Raw genomic sequence first — 15,645 nt, forward strand, 5'->3', positions numbered from 1 at the left:
GTTTCTCCATCTGTAAAGGGAGTTTTTGCCTCAAAGGACTGTTGAAAGGCTAAATAAAATACAGGAAAGCCCCTAGCACACAGCCTGTCACACAGAGAGCTCCCCTTGCTTGCTTTCTGGTAGCATTTCTGTGGTTGTCCCCAGAGGTCCCCGATCTGAGTGGCAGGTTGCCATGGGATTTGGGGGTGCTGGCAGCTGAGTAGGAAATCCCTGAGCTGTGCAGGCCTGGAGGTCGCCCCAAGGAGCTCCGTAATCAGCTGTAATCAGCTGGGGTTGCTCCACCCCTGCCCTCCCTTGGTATATCAGGCATGGTCCAGAGCCCAGGCTCTGTCTGGGTCGAGGAGGGCAGAGGACCACGCACCATGGGGAAGGCAGTGCGTGGCGTCCAGGGGCCGGGGGCTGGAGGGTAGGGTGAGGGCATCTCAGTGGCATGGCTCCATTGCATCCATTGCTCTACCCCATTCCCAGGAAAATTACGAGCTCTACTCGGTGGAGCTGGGGTCCGGGCCTGGTGGGGACATGGCCGCCAAGATGAGCAAGAAGAAGGCAGGCGGCGGGGGAGGCAAGAAGAAGGAGAAGCTGGAGAACATGAAGAAGGAGATGGAGATCGTGAGCATCGGCTGGGCTGGGGCAGGGCCAGGGCAGAGGCACCGGGCAGGGGTGGGGTCCGGTGGGAGCCAAAGAGCAAGTTTCCTGCTCCCCGCTGCAGAATGACCACCAGCTGTCCGTGGCGGAGCTGGAGCAGAAATACAAGACCAGTGCCGTCAAGGTGAGCTGGGTGGGAGTGGAGCGCCCAGGGTGGGGAGAGGGCGGAGGAGAGAGGAAGCGGAGAAGAGTGGGGGAGGGCCAAATCCAGAGAGAGACAGAAAGGGCAAAGATGGGCAAGAGACAGGGAGAGAAACAACAGAAGGAGCTAGTGAACAAGGAAGGTGACAGAGAGGAGGGAATAAAGGAGAGAGGGAGGAAAGGGCAGGAAGGGAGAGATAGAAACTGGGAGGAAAAGGACGGACAGGAGAGGTAGAGAGGGAAGGAGAAAGTGAGAGTAAAAGGCACACGGTGGAAGGAAGGTTCTTCAGTCCCCACCACATCCTGCTCCTCTGTCCCCAGGGCCTCTCTGCAAGCCTGGCGGCCGAGCTGCTGCTGCGGGATGGGCCCAATGCACTGAGGCCACCCAAGGGCACCCCAGAGTACGTCAAGTTTGCCAGGCAGCTGGCCGGAGGTCTGCAATGCCTCATGTGGGTGGCTGCTGCCATCTGCCTCATTGCCTTTGCCATCCAGGCCAGTGAGGGTGACCTCACCACTGATGACAATGTGAGTGTTGGTTGCTGCGGGGCAGACACGGGGTATAGGGACTAAGGACATTGACTGATTTGCATTTGTTGTGAGAGAGAGGACACTGGGCCTAGGACCCAGGGTAAAAGGATGCAGGATGGGGATACAGAGAGAGGGATGCTGTTCTGAGATGTGGGTCCTGGGGGATGGAGGACACTGGAAGGTAGAAAGGGCCAAGGACAGGGGTCATTGGTTATACAAGGACATCAAAGATGGGCCTGCAGGAACAGGGAACAAAGATGGCATTTATAGACAGGGAAACACAACGTATAAGGTATGAGACTTGGAAAAACAGAGGTCATGAGTATAAAGGATAGACCAAGGACACAGTCCAGGGGATAAAGGGACTTAGGCCTATGGGACACCAAGGCCTAAGATACAGGGGACACAAGACACAGGGATAGATGGTTATTTGAGAAGCAGAGAGAGAGAGAGAGAGAGAGAGAGAGAGAGAGAGAGAGAGAGAGAGAACGAGAGAGACAGGCAGAGACAGAGACAGAGACAGAGACAAGGGTCAGAACATAGCACCTGGGGACTAGAGGACATGTGCTACATAAAAAGGCATAGGACAGGGACTATGGGGTGGAGACCGAGTTTGGGACCTTGGGCACCAATTGTGGAGGACACAGACTATGAAGCATGATGTCTGCAGCACACAATCATGGAAATGGGGACACGAGGACACAGAACTAGTGGTCTCAGAGGACAAAGAGGGTCAAATACAGATTATGGAAAACACAAAATATGAAGCTTGTGACACGGGACTAGGTGATGGGAACACAGGAGACTTAGGCAGACCTGGGGAATGTCAGTCTTGGGGGACACAGGAAAAGGGAACCTGTAAGACCAGGGAACATAGTGACACAGGGCATAGGTCACAGGATATGGGGATGTGGGAGACCCATGCTTCAGGAGCCAAGAAATATGGAATAAAGTACACAGGGTGACAAATGTGGCATATGCAGAACAAAGGGATAGGTGCTCAGCCACCACAAACAGTATGTGAAACTTCTGGGCAGAGTGGGGAACACCACAGGGGAGACCCCAAAGACAGAGGGGGCCAGAGAGTAGGCTGGTGCCCTCCAGCAGGGAGTTGCCAGCCCCTGGACAGAACTCCGGTCCCCTCTTCCCACAGCTGTACCTGGCACTGGCCCTCATTGCTGTGGTCGTGGTCACTGGCTGCTTTGGCTACTATCAGGAGTTCAAGAGCACCAATATCATTGCGAGCTTCAAGAACCTTGTGCCCCAGGTGTGCCCCCAACTCCTGACCCGACTCTCCTCAGGAGGGCTTCCTGGCATCTCCCTGGGGTCCCTCCCATCCGGTCCACCTCGCCTCCATCTGCGGCCTCCATCTCTCCCCATCTTTCACCTCCCACTCCCACTACGCTCAGCAATGACCACCCTCATGCCTGCCCTGCTCTCCTTTGCTGCCTCTGCCCCACAGCAAGCTACAGTGATCCGAGACGGGGACAAGTTCCAGATCAATGCAGATCAGCTTGTGGTGGGGGACCTGGTAGAGATGAAAGGCGGGGACCGCGTGCCTGCAGACATCCGCATCCTGTCGGCCCAGGGCTGCAAGGTGGACAACTCGTCACTCACTGGAGAGTCTGAGCCCCAGACCCGCTCACCCGAATGCACCCATGAGAGTCCCCTGGAGACCCGCAACATCGCCTTTTTCTCCACCATGTGCCTTGAGGGTCTGTGAAGCCCCTGCCTGCTCTCCCCATAGCCACACTGGTCCCTGCTTCTTGTTATGACCCCACTGGGCCCTCTTCTGCTATGTCTCATGTCACATACCTCCTTGCCCCACATGCCTGCCTCTTCTCCAGAGCACGCTGCTTCTCTATCATCCACCACGGGAACCCTCTTCCCACGTCACACTGCCTTGGGTGCCTGCCCCTTCTACACACTGCCAAACATGCCCCTGCTGCTGCCCACACCCCTGAGCCACCCTCCCATCCCTACTGCAGGCACAGCCCAGGGCCTGGTGGTGAACACAGGGGACCGCACCATCATCGGACGCATTGCATCTCTGGCCTCAGGAGTGGAAAATGAGAAGACGCCCATCGCTATTGAGATCGAGCATTTTGTGGACATCATCGCAGGCCTGGCCATACTCTTTGGGGCCACGTTTTTTATAGTGGCCATGTGCATTGGTTACACCTTCCTGCGGGCCATGGTCTTCTTCATGGCCATTGTGGTGGCCTATGTGCCTGAGGGACTGCTGGCCACTGTCACAGTGAGTGGGGGAGATGGAAGGGTTACAGGAAGCTGAGAGCCTGTACTTGGTTGTTCATTCATCCAGGTGTGGACTCATCACCTCGCCACCTGTCCATCCATCCATTCACTTACCTCCTTGTCTATTCCCCACTTTCCCTGTTCATTCATTCTCCTGCCCCCACCCCCAACTTTCCATCATCCATCCATCATCCTGCACACACCAGGCTTCTCTGGGACATGTCTTGTGCCACCTAGGAGAGCTCAGAGATGAATAGGCAGGGTCCTGGATTGGAGGAAGTGGAGGTCCAGAACGGGCAGGTAGCATGTACCCTGGTCGCTGACAGCATCTGGGTGGAGGCCTGGCCAGGGGAGGTCTACAGGGCTCATTTTGTCATTTTGATTCTGCTAATAATACAACCTCGGCTGAGGCAGCTCAGAATGTGTCTGAGGAGAGAAGGGAAGACATCCCTAGGAGAAAGGGATGCTTGTTTGGCAGAAGAATGTTGCAGTCAAAATGCTGTAGCTGGCATAAGGATCCCACTGCTTTGAGTGAGAGGTGGGAAATGGGCCTGGAAACAGGGACTGGGACTCACACCTGTGTCCCCCGCAATTCCCAGGTCTGCCTGTCTCTGACAGCCAAGCGGCTGGCCAGTAAGAACTGTGTAGTCAAAAACCTGGAGGCCGTGGAGACCCTGGGCTCCACATCCGTGATCTGCTCAGACAAGACAGGGACCCTCACCCAGAACCGCATGACAGTGTCTCATCTGTGGTTTGACAATCACATTCACACCGCTGATACTACGGAAGACCAGTCAGGTACTGACACAGGAGAGGATTGGGGCTGTGGCAGGATCCGCTTGCTGGTGATCTGAGGTACCCTGGGGGAGGCTTTGTGTTATGGGGAGGTGGCCAGGTTCTGGGTCCTCCGAGACAGCTCCAGGCCCACAAAGGTACTCTATCAGACTCACAGAAGACTCAAAATTGAGTCTGGACAGACTTCCTCCTGCGCTAGGAGGGATGAACTGTGCCACACCCAGGCCTAGGGAGGAGATTCCAACCTGAACGCAGGGGGAGGGGCTCGAGCTTGGTCTGGGGAATCCTCCCCCAGTGGGTCCAGCCCAACCTGGTCTCCAGGGCAGACGTTTGACCAGTCCTCGGAAACGTGGCGGGCGCTGTGCCGTGTGCTCACCCTGTGCAACCGTGCCGCCTTTAAGTCCGGCCAGGACGCGGTACCAGTACCCAAGGTGAGCACCTGGAGGGTTCTAGAGGATGCCAGGAGTCTGATGAAGCCAGGTGAGACGCTAACATTGATCCCCGTTCCCAGCGCATCGTGATCGGAGATGCATCCGAGACTGCGCTCCTCAAGTTCTCAGAGCTGACGTTGGGCAACGCCATGGGCTATCGTGACCGCTTCCCCAAAGTCTGCGAGATCCCCTTTAATTCCACTAACAAGTTTCAGGTGTGCAGCCCGGGTAGCTGACCTCTAGTCCAGCCCTCAGCGAGCAGCCCCGCCCACATGAGGACACACCCACACATGGGCGGGGCTCATTCCCCCTACCGCCCACTGGCCAAAGCCCATCCCTACTTCAGGTCTCTCAACCCCGGCTCAGGCCACGCCCACAAACAAGCCCCACCCCCCCCTAGAGCTTCTAGAGCGGGGACCTCCGACTGCTCTCGGCTCTTAGGCCCTCTGCTGGGAGTAGCTCTCCATCAAATCCTGCCTCCAGCTTAACCTGCTCCCTGTGAAGTCCATTCCTTGAGCCCAGGCCCCTGACTCCGCTCCTAGTCCGGCTCGGGCCTTCAGCCTTTACCAAAGACCTGCCCAACACACCTGCCCAGCACGCAAAGCCCTCCTCAGACTCTTTCAGGCCCCGCCCCGGCCACCCGCGGCCCCGCTCTCCCCCACTCTGCCCCTCTTCCCGCAGCTGTCCATCCACACCCTGGAGGACCCGCGCGACCCTCGGCACCTGCTGGTGATGAAGGGCGCCCCCGAGCGCGTGCTGGAGCGCTGCAGCTCCATCCTCATCAAGGGCCAGGAGCTGCCCCTGGACGAGCAGTGGCGGGAGGCTTTCCAGACTGCCTACCTCAGCCTGGGAGGCCTGGGCGAGCGTGTGCTGGGTGAGACCCGCCTGGAGGTGGAGGGGTGGGGAGGACCCGGGGTGAGGGGAGGAGCTTCCGCAGACCCTTCCCATTCTCAGCCCAGCAGCAGCTGATTGGCCCCAGCCACACACTCACTGGATACTTAGCGCGCTCTTGTCTTCACCCTGACCTTCTGCATCTATAGGACACCTTGATTTTCCCCGACTCTGGCCCTCATTCCACCTGACTGGGTCCTTCTCTTGATCCTTTGCTTTTCCCTGAGTCCTTGTCTCAACTCAAGACATTTCTTGGTTCTTGTCTTTTTTTTTTTGGCCCTTGTCTTGACCTTCAGGCAATCTCTCGCTGTTGTCTTCACCTCTTCCATTTCCCTAGTCCTTGCCTCTACCCTGGAAGGTACGGATCTAGCTCTTTCACTTTATTTGCCTTGTGCGCACCATCAAGAAATGTTTCCTTTCTAAGCCTCAGTTTTCTCACCTGTGAGATGGGGATACACATACAGGGTGGTTGGAAGGATGAATTCAGTTGATGTGCTGGGCATCTGCAGGCAATGGGTGCAGGAGGCCTGGCTATTTTAGTAGCCCAGGCCTTGCTGGAGTGGGGTCTGCTCAGACTCTTCTCATTTTCCTGTTTTCTGGCCAGGCTTCTGCCAGCTCTACCTGAATGAGAAGGAATACCCACCTGGCTATGCCTTTGATGTGGAGGCCATGAACTTTCCAAGTAGTGGCCTCTGCTTTGCGGGACTCGTATCCATGATTGACCCACCGAGGGCCACTGTCCCTGATGCTGTGCTCAAGTGCCGCACAGCAGGCATCCGGGTACGCCTATTGGGAGGGGACAGCCAGGAACCTGTGACAGAAACCCAGCTGGAAGCACTTTCACCCAAAATATATTAGTGTATGATACTAAAAAGTTCTAGGGCAGAACACTTCAGATAAAGTTGGATTCAGGAGCTTAGTGTCACTAGGACTTTGATTTTATGTCTCAGCTCTGCTTTTCTCTCCACTGGCTTTATTCTCAAGCAGTCCCTCAGATAGGGAAAGATGAGCTCCATCCCCACCTCCAGGAGGCTTTAACTTATAGCTCTCCTTGGTTGGCTCACAGGCTCACCCTGAGCCAGTTGCAGTGGCTAATCTTTCTTTTTTACTGGGAATTGAACTTAGAACCTTGCGCTTGCCAGGGAGGCGCTTGTGCTGCTGAACTACATCCTCAGCCCCACCTTGCCTAATCTTGGTCAGTGACCCAGTGGCCTGGGGGACAGAGATCATTCCCCAATCATAAATCGAGGGTGGAGGAGCCAGTGCTGAGCAAGCAACTCCAAAGCCCTCCATGTAGCCTTTAAGGCTCTGAAAACCTGACCCTAATTACTTTTCTGAATGCATTCCTTAGCCCCAAACCCCTTGTTCATCCTCTCCTTCCATGTTCTTCCTGGCATTTAACAGTTCAGGCAAGTTCTTACCTCAGGGCCTTTGCGCTGGCAGGAATGCACTTTCCCCAGATTTCCATGTGGCCAACTCCCTCCCTTCTTTTGGGTCTCTGCTTAAATGTTACCTCCATGAGGCCCTCCCTAGGCAAAATTAACTTTTTAAATGCGCTTAATTTCCTCTCTCCCTATATGATTCATTTCTCTCTTTTCTGTCTCCTCTACTACACTGGCTCTATAAGAACAGGGAATTTTGTCTGTTTTGTCCCAGCAGCATAGCAAGGGACACACTTGGTTGAATAAATGAATAAATGTCTATCAGGGAGGACAGGGAAACTGGACTGATCTGAAGGAGTCAAGGTGCCACTGGTCTCCCACAGGTGATCATGGTTACAGGAGACCACCCCATTACAGCCAAGGCCATTGCAGCCAGTGTGGGCATCATCTCGGAAGGCAGTGAGACGGTGGAGGACATTGCTGCCCGCCTTCGCGTGCCTGTGGACCAGGTCAACCGGAAGTAAGCCCCTTCTGGCCTCTCCATGGTCTCCTTGCTCCCCATGCAGACTGAACCCATGACGCCCTTCTACCCCACCCCGCCCCCAGGGATGCCCGAGCCTGTGTGATCAATGGAATGCAGCTGAAGGACATGGATCCATCAGAGCTGGTGGAGGCCCTGCGCACCCACCCCGAGATGGTGTTCGCTCGCACCAGTCCCCAGCAGAAGCTGGTGATAGTGGAAAGCTGCCAGCGACTAGTAAGATTGCTATGGAGGGTGGGCTAGTGGGCCCTGGGCTGGCATCTCACTGACCACCTCCATCCACTACCTGCAGGGCGCAATTGTGGCTGTGACAGGGGATGGTGTGAATGATTCCCCGGCCCTGAAGAAAGCAGACATTGGTGTGGCCATGGGCATCGCTGGCTCAGATGCTGCCAAAAATGCAGCCGACATGATCCTGCTGGATGACAACTTTGCTTCCATCGTGACGGGCGTGGAGCAGGGTCTGGGCCAGGCTGGGGAAGGGGCAGGCTCTGTGGGCACAGGAGGAAGTGGGCTGTGAAGAACTGAGGTGCTCACTGTGCCTGCTGTACCCACAGGCCGGCTGATCTTTGATAACCTAAAGAAGTCCATCGCCTACACACTGACAAAGAACATTCCAGAACTGACCCCCTACCTCATCTACATCACTGTCAGCGTGCCCCTGCCCCTTGGGTGCATCACCATCCTCTTCATAGAACTCTGCACTGACATTGTGAGTCTGCAGCCCTCATGCCCCACCACATACACACACACAGTGCCCCATGACAGATGCCCATGGCAGACACGATAGATTAAGGCTACCACAGGTGTTCCTGGACAAAGAGACACAGATAATACAGAAATGACCAAAAATGGACACACAGGAAGGCAGCAAATAGATCAGATAGGCATGGACAGACCCATCATGGACACAGGCAGCTCAGATATGGACAGAGATGTCAACAGCACAAAGAGCTGGCCAGGTGGGCATCACAGATGGACATCCCTTAACAGACAGGGAAAAAAATGACCACCTTAGGCCCCAAGGCTTATGGACAGAAAGCAGCCCTGACTGCAGCTCACTGCCTGGCCATGTTGACAGATGTTGATTCAGTGATACTTACACAGTGCTCACTTTGGCCAAGTGCACATTAATGTGGCTAATGTCATCCTTCCCATTTTACTGATGTACTCACTGAGGCAGAATTGGGCTAAATGGCTTGCTTCAAGCTGCACAGCTACCAGGCAGGCACTCCAGGGTCTGTGCCCTTGATTATTACACTCTGGTGCCACTCTGCTGTCACAGACAGTTGGAAGGGCAGGAACATGGTCACTGGGAGAGAGAAGAGAACTGAGTTACAAAGTGACAAAGAGGAATAGAGACAGAGACACAGAGACACACAATCAGAAAGGGAATAGAGACAGGGACAAAAGAAATAGAATAAGGAACAGAAAAAACATAAAGGAAGCAGAGGGGTCCAGACTGGAGTGACTGAGAGGCCAGAGGGCAAAATGCCAGGAACAGAAGAAAAAATGAGGAAGGTGGAGTGGGGAGGGAAAGGTAGGCATCCAGCCAGAGCAGGACGGACAGTAATAACAGCAAATATTTTCATGGAGGTAGACACCAGGGCACTGTGACAGACACACTGACATGCCCACAGGGCCCACTGGACCCAGGCTGTCCCAGCAGGTGTGGCCACTGCAAATCCTGTCAGTTCTGCTCTTGCCCAAAGGTTGAGAGTAGGGGTGACTCCAGATCTCTGAGGACAGGAACCCCTGGTTCTTTCTGCTTTTGGCCAGTTTCCCTCTGTGTCCCTGGCGTATGAGAAGGCCGAGAGTGACATCATGCACCTGCGCCCACGAAACCCAAAGCGTGACCGGTTGGTCAATGAGCCTCTGGCTGCCTATTCCTACTTCCAGGTCGGTGAGTGCTGTGGGCCAAGAGGTGGTGCTTTTGGTAGGGTGGCCCTTTGCCTTGGGCTCCCCAATGTGACATAGGCCCTGCTTGCTTTGTATCTTGGTGTCATCTTTGATCTTGGGGGTTGGTTGTTCTCTGCGTCCATCTGTGTGAGGTGTTTTCTTTCTGGCCCCATGGTGTCTGGTCTCTTGGTCTTTTGGAGAGTCTGGGTGTCTCTCTCCCTGTTTTTGTCCCCATCTGTCTTTCTACACTTCTGTCTCTCTTTGTACCTTGTGTTCCTACCAATCTCTCTGGGTCTATCCCTGTCTGTTTCTGTCTCCATGGCCGCTTCCATGTGCCTGGCCTTACCTCTGTGGCTCTCCTTGCATATCTCTGGCCCCTGCCTTTTGGTGACCCTGTGATGTCTCTGTCTCTGTCCCTGTCCCTCCCTGTCCCTCCCTGCCCCTCCCTGCCCCTCCCTGCCTCTCTCCCAGGAGCTATCCAGTCATTCGCGGGCTTCACTGACTACTTCACGGCCATGGCCCAGGAGGGCTGGTTCCCTCTGCTCTGCGTGGGGCTGCGGCCGCAGTGGGAGGACCATCACCTGCAAGATCTTCAGGACAGCTATGGCCAGGAGTGGGTGAGGCCCTGCCCCCACCCTCCCACAGTGCCCTAGTGCCCAGTGCTACCTATTTTGTGTATGGTTCCTTCACTGCTCCATGTGGGACGGAGTCCAGCCAGAGTAACCTGGGCACCCCTGGTCTGCCAATCCTGGGCTCAGGAGCCTTTTCCATACGGTCTCTGCCTTTGCCTCTGCCACTCGCAGTAGCAGCTCCAGGCGGGTCCTGTCCCTGCCCTGACAGGAGCACATCATCTTGGGGAAGGGGTGAGCACCCTTCTCTTGCTTTCCCTGATGAACCCCTCACAGAGTCTTGGCATGTGTGGCCCATTTCAGTGAAGGTCTGGAGCACAGTGAGGCTGGATGGAGTTGGCAGATATGTTTAGTTTGCTCAGGAAAGTAACAAATTATAGATCAGGATATTCCTCTTAATCATTTACTGTCATGGACAAGAGTGCAGACCTGGGAGCCAGACTGCCTGGATTCATGGGCTGGTACTGCTTCCCATAAACTCTGTGACCCTGAGCAACTCGCCTTCCCTCTGTGCCTCAGCTTCTTCACCTGTTAAATAGGGAGAATACTGATGTCTGCCTCGGTGGTTTTGTTTATTCCTGGGGCAGCATCATCAGTGTCACTGCAAACTCATTGTAAATACACATTCTCAGGCCCTACCCCAGACCTCTGGAGTCAGAAACCCTGTGGGTGGGGCCTGGAAGTCCTTGGGGGGCCTCATCCCCTTTGGGGACATCTGATACAGGCTGCAGCCCCAGCTCCATTGATCTCCTGTATAGGGTTGGTGGGAAGATGGGGCGCCATAACTTATGCGGAGCACTGTTGCTGCTGGGGCACAGTAGCTTAGCTGCTATTAACATGAGCTGTGCTGAAGAAGGGAGTGCAGTGTCTGCCCCTTCAAGTGGCTACATGCCTTGTGTTCCCCAGAGCCCCGCCTGGCCCTCTCACTCATCGCGCCATCTGCTGGCCCCTGGAGTCCTGCCTCAGGATTCCAATTCCCTTCTCCCTGGACTGCTTCTTTTGAGTGCCTGGGACACTACCTCCCCCTTTTGTGGTGCAAGCAGCCTGGCTCAGCCCACTGTGTGCCCACATGAGGCTCTCCAGGCTCTGTTAGGCTTAGGGATTCTGCAGGTGCTGTTCTCCTCTCTCCTAAGCTGACTCATGCAAAGGGGAGGGAGCTTTTAGGGTCATAGCCAAAGAGTTCAGTGCTCAGTGCCTGGAGGGGCTCTGCGTTGGGCTCAGGCTGAGCCTGCTTCTCTCTGGCCCACAGACGTTTGGGCAGCGCCTGTACCAGCAATACACTTGCTACACCGTGTTCTTCATCAGTATCGAGATGTGCCAGATCGCTGACGTCCTCATCCGCAAGACGCGCCGTCTCTCAGCTTTCCAGCAGGGCTTCTTCAGGTGTCCGCAGCTGGCCGCAGCTCTGCCCCACCCTGCCCTCCACCCCCTGGTCCCAACTCCCATCAGGTCCTGACCAGGGCTCACCACGGCCAGCAAACATCATGCGGTGTTCCAGAGGCCAATGTATTGATACGTATCCTTATCAGCTCCATGCTCCCCTGTGGAGCACCCACTGGCCTTCCATGTTTCAGCTGCTAACAGGTGACAGGAACAGGGCTGGTTCCTGCTCTTAGACAGGCATGGACACTCTGGTTTAGAAGAACTCCCTGCGGCCTGTGACCTCTGACCTGCCTTAACGCAGGGCCTTGCTTTCTGTCAAGTCTTTGTACCAAATCTGCCCTCTGAGCTTGTCCCATCTTGCCCTACCTGTAGGAACAGGATCCTGGTGATTGCCATCGTGTTCCAGGTCTGCATTGGCTGCTTCCTATGCTACTGCCCTGGAATGCCCAACATCTTCAACTTCATGCCCATCCGGTGAGGGTCATGAGGTACAGGTGGAGGGATGGGGGGCATGAGACACAGGCTTAGGGATGGGCTTCACCCTGCCAACCTGCCTGTGCCATCAGGTTCCAGTGGTGGCTGGTCCCCATGCCCTTTGGACTCCTCATCTTTGTCTATGATGAAATCCGGAAACTTGGAGTTCGCTGTTGCCCTGGGAGTGAGTATGGACACTGGCGCTGGGGGGCCGAAAGGTCCTCAAAGCAGCTGCCCTCAGTTTTGATCTTAACACTTGGCCACCAAGCCTTTGAGCCCCTCCCCCATATCACACTGCCACTGTCCCTAATCTCTGAGCTCCCTGTTCCCTCCAACCAGCTTCCCCCCAACACTGAGCCTCCTTTTTCTCTTTTTCCAGGCTGGTGGGACAAAGAACTCTACTATTAGGGGACAGCTACCTTCTGACCATTCCGTTTCCACTGGAGGCTGGTGGGGCAGGGCCCATGGGACTCTCTGGCTGGCACAATGGAGTCCCAGCCCCTCCTGTATAGGCTTCTACAGCCCATGGTGTCCGAGCCATGGAGGAACCCTCCCACTACTTTTCCTCATCTCTAGTTTCCACCCTCCTGGAGCCTGGCACAGGGCTATGGCTCCCAGTGGGGCTTTGACAGGGAGTTGGCAGCCCTGGGGGAGGTGTGTCCATGCTCAGGACTCCAGTCTGGACTAGAGCTGCCTGTGGGCTCATCACCCACATGCTCTGCCTGACAGTAATAAAGCCAGCTTGCCCTGACTGTGCTATTTGGTGCCAAGTGCCGTCTTAAGCATTTCCCACCAGTACCATTGCTCTCCACAACCCTACAATACAGAACAATTCATGTCGGTTGCAGCATCTCCAGGGCCTTCAGCACAGCTGGGCATATAGTAGGCACTTGGCAAACCTTCCTTCAGAAAGTTGCTAAGTGGATTCCGGCTTCCTTGTGAGGGTTACAGAATGTCAAGGCCAGCTGGGCTGTATCCACAGGTGCCCCCCACCAAAGCCTGGCCTTTCTCCTCCTGCTCCCTTCTTGGCTTTCAGTTCTTAGCACCTCCTCTCTCTTCTGGGGGTTCTCATGGGGGCCAAAGTCTGCTCCATATCAAGCACATACATCCCTGCTCTTCCTGGGGTCCTGAACGCTTTTTTTCCTTTGGTTCTGCGAATTGAACTCACAACCTCATGCTTGCCAGGCAGGTGCTGTGCCACTGAGCTAAATCCTCGTGTTAAATCATCAGTTCTGAATGACTCCTGGAGTAACGTCCACCCCCCTCAGCCAAGCTACTGCTGAAGATTCCCCTCTCCCACTCTCATCACTCCTTTCCCTAGCACACTTGTCCTACATCCGCATCTCTTCTTTACTAGTTTTCCTGTGGGGCCTCAGGCTGCTTCCTCTTCCCCACAACCTCAGGTCCCACCTCTTCAGTTCTGTTTCTGCAGTGATGCTCAGATCTGTCCTCTGTCCTCCACACTAGATCTGAGGTGACCCACATTGGCCTGCCTATCATCTCCCAAACCCATTCCTACCCACTGTTCAATGTCACTGATAGCTCTACTGTCTAATCAATGTGGACCCTTCTCCCTGGGCAACAAGGGGAGTCCTTAGGGAGCTTCCAAGCCTCAAGCGTGAACCTCCCTGATCTCCTTTGTGTCCCTTCTGAACCTGTCATCTCCCCACTGTGCCCCTTGCTGATGAATAAAAGCCCATTGGCTACCACCACCTCTCAGATTTGGCTTCGGACCATGTGGAGGCCACCTGAGCAGCTCTCCTTGAAAGAAAAGCGACAGTTGCCATTTTGACTGAGCCTGACCCTATTTCCTCGTATTGTTCTGACAGAGCTGGCTAGGACTTCTGTTTATCCTTCATTTGACCTTAAACGACACGTATTGGTCTAGCTGAGGTGTTGGTGATAGTCTCTGAGGGTGGCGTGCGTGTTTCCCTGGTAACCTACACCTGCTGCTCTTTAATGTGAGCCGGGTGGAGACAGGACGGTAATGCTCTGTGCCACCTCATGCCTGCGGTGGGACAGAGCCTCGAGATAGAGGCTATGACTTCCTGGGGCTTGAAAGACTACATCAAAGCTGAAGCACCAGACTTACCAAAACATTAGATATTATATAATGCAGATTACTCTCTCTGCAATATCGCAGAGGTAAATTTAGGCTACCCACCTAGCTCAGCTCACAATGATCACCTACTTCCCACAATTCTCAGTCAATCCTCCTCAAGCCACACCCCTACTGAATAAAAACCGGGTGAGGCCCTGGGTTGCTCTCTTGGTTCCAGAAAGCCATCTTCGTGGCTGGACTTAGCCCCTTGACTCCCCGATGATTGAAAATATAATTTAGTGTCTTTATTTTTGCCGTGGGTTGCACTGAAAGTGGTAGATTGGAATCAATTTGATGAGATTCCAATAATGTAACTTTGGAATTACAAATATTGGCTTCTTGGATCAAGACGAGGATCTGGAAGTGTCTCCTACAGGACCACACTCCTCCTTCTACCCTGGCCGCCTGGCTTCAGTCTCCTCCACACAAAAGCTTCCTAAGACCCTGTCCTTCCCTTGCCTACAATGCTCCATGGTTCCCCATTGTTGTATAAAACCCCTCAGCGAGCATTCAGAATCTTCTCTGCTCTGGCCCCTACCAACTTTTCACAAGTCCCAGTTCTTAACACTCCCCTGGAAGCCAGGCCCTTACTCTGGGCTCTACACTGTATCTGCCTTGCTCCACTAACTCAGCCCCTGGGTCTCAGCTCATACACCCTCTCCTCAGAGCCTACTCTGGCTGGGTTGGGCAGCTCCTCTGCATCCCAATACTGTTTGCTCTTCATTCACTCTTGCCTTGGTCATCACAGTCTACCACTGCCCAGGTGTCAGTCATAGCCTGATCACTATGGCCTGTGCACCTCACACCATTTTTAGCCATTCTAGTCCCCCCTTAACTCCATGTGAGATGGAATTATTTCAGACAGCTGGTCATTTCTGCAAAACTTCACTTGTTCCAACATGTATAAAAGCTAGGTAGGTCACGAGATGGAGATGTAAAAGTGACTCCATGATCTCTCCCCAGAACAGCTGGGGTGCACCCCATCAATTTCCTTTCCCCATCAAAGCTGAGGTAGTCGAGCACTCACAGCTCCCAAGACACAGGTGGGTGATATTTACTCAGGGTGCTGAGCTAGGTAATGGCTTCCCCACCTGAGAACTCCAAGACTCCCAGTAGAGCTGACTTTTCCTAGGACTAAAGTTAAATAACACAAAGGACCATGAAATCCTGCTAGAGGAAGGGGGCCACTGTCCTATCCTATGCCCTGAGGATTACTGGAATTCCAGGGCTGAAGAGAACTTTCCTCAGGGCAGGATCTACATCAAAGTGGAGCTTAAGTGATACTCAAAGCCCTGCCCGATACCTCCCACTGGAAAGAGGGAGGAAATGGGCAAAGAGCTGGCCCAATGGACCAAGAAGGGGAGGTGACAGTGATGGTCGAGAGTGGCATCCAGGATATGTCCAAGCAGTTGGACTTAAATACTTTATTTGGCTCTCCACTTTGAGAAGTTAGGCCAGAATTTGATCTGAGGGTCACAGACCTGAGTCAAAACACTGAGAAGCTAAGAATCAAATCTATAGGGCCGGGGAGATGGCTCAGTAGAATAAG

The 15,645-nt window shown here is 54.4% G+C and overlaps 1 protein-coding gene across 1 annotated transcript; it reads left to right on the forward strand.

The window, feature by feature from the left end:
* The first annotated feature begins 344 nt into the window (after positions 1 to 344).
* Atp4a (ATPase H+/K+ transporting alpha subunit) lies at positions 345 to 12,735 on the forward strand. Its single transcript, XM_023721517.1, has 22 exons — positions 345 to 374; positions 469 to 609; positions 710 to 769; positions 1,108 to 1,311; positions 2,468 to 2,581; positions 2,777 to 3,029; positions 3,303 to 3,571; positions 4,170 to 4,368; positions 4,687 to 4,796; positions 4,877 to 5,011; positions 5,478 to 5,670; positions 6,292 to 6,467; positions 7,453 to 7,589; positions 7,676 to 7,826; positions 7,903 to 8,071; positions 8,168 to 8,322; positions 9,390 to 9,513; positions 9,981 to 10,126; positions 11,388 to 11,521; positions 11,894 to 11,995; positions 12,088 to 12,179; positions 12,375 to 12,735. The coding sequence occupies exons 1-22, from the start codon at positions 363 to 365 to the stop codon at positions 12,401 to 12,403; spliced, it is 3,105 nt and encodes a 1,034-aa protein (XP_023577285.1). The 5' UTR covers positions 345 to 362; the 3' UTR covers positions 12,404 to 12,735.
* The last annotated feature ends 2,910 nt before the right edge of the window (positions 12,736 to 15,645 follow it).

This window comes from Octodon degus, unplaced genomic scaffold (assembly GCF_000260255.1).
Source record: "Octodon degus isolate 3935 unplaced genomic scaffold, OctDeg1.0 scaffold00083, whole genome shotgun sequence".
NCBI classification, from domain to species: Eukaryota; Metazoa; Chordata; class Mammalia; order Rodentia; family Octodontidae; genus Octodon; species Octodon degus.

Excerpts from the sequence above, each read along its gene's own strand:
- Atp4a (XM_023721517.1), top strand. Across the intron at positions 3,572-4,169 it reads GACTGCTGGCCACTGTCACA|GTCTGCCTGTCTCTGACAGC; the intron begins GTGAGTGGGGGA and ends CGCAATTCCCAG. Across the intron at positions 11,522-11,893 it reads TTCCAGCAGGGCTTCTTCAG|GAACAGGATCCTGGTGATTG; the intron begins GTGTCCGCAGCT and ends CCCTACCTGTAG.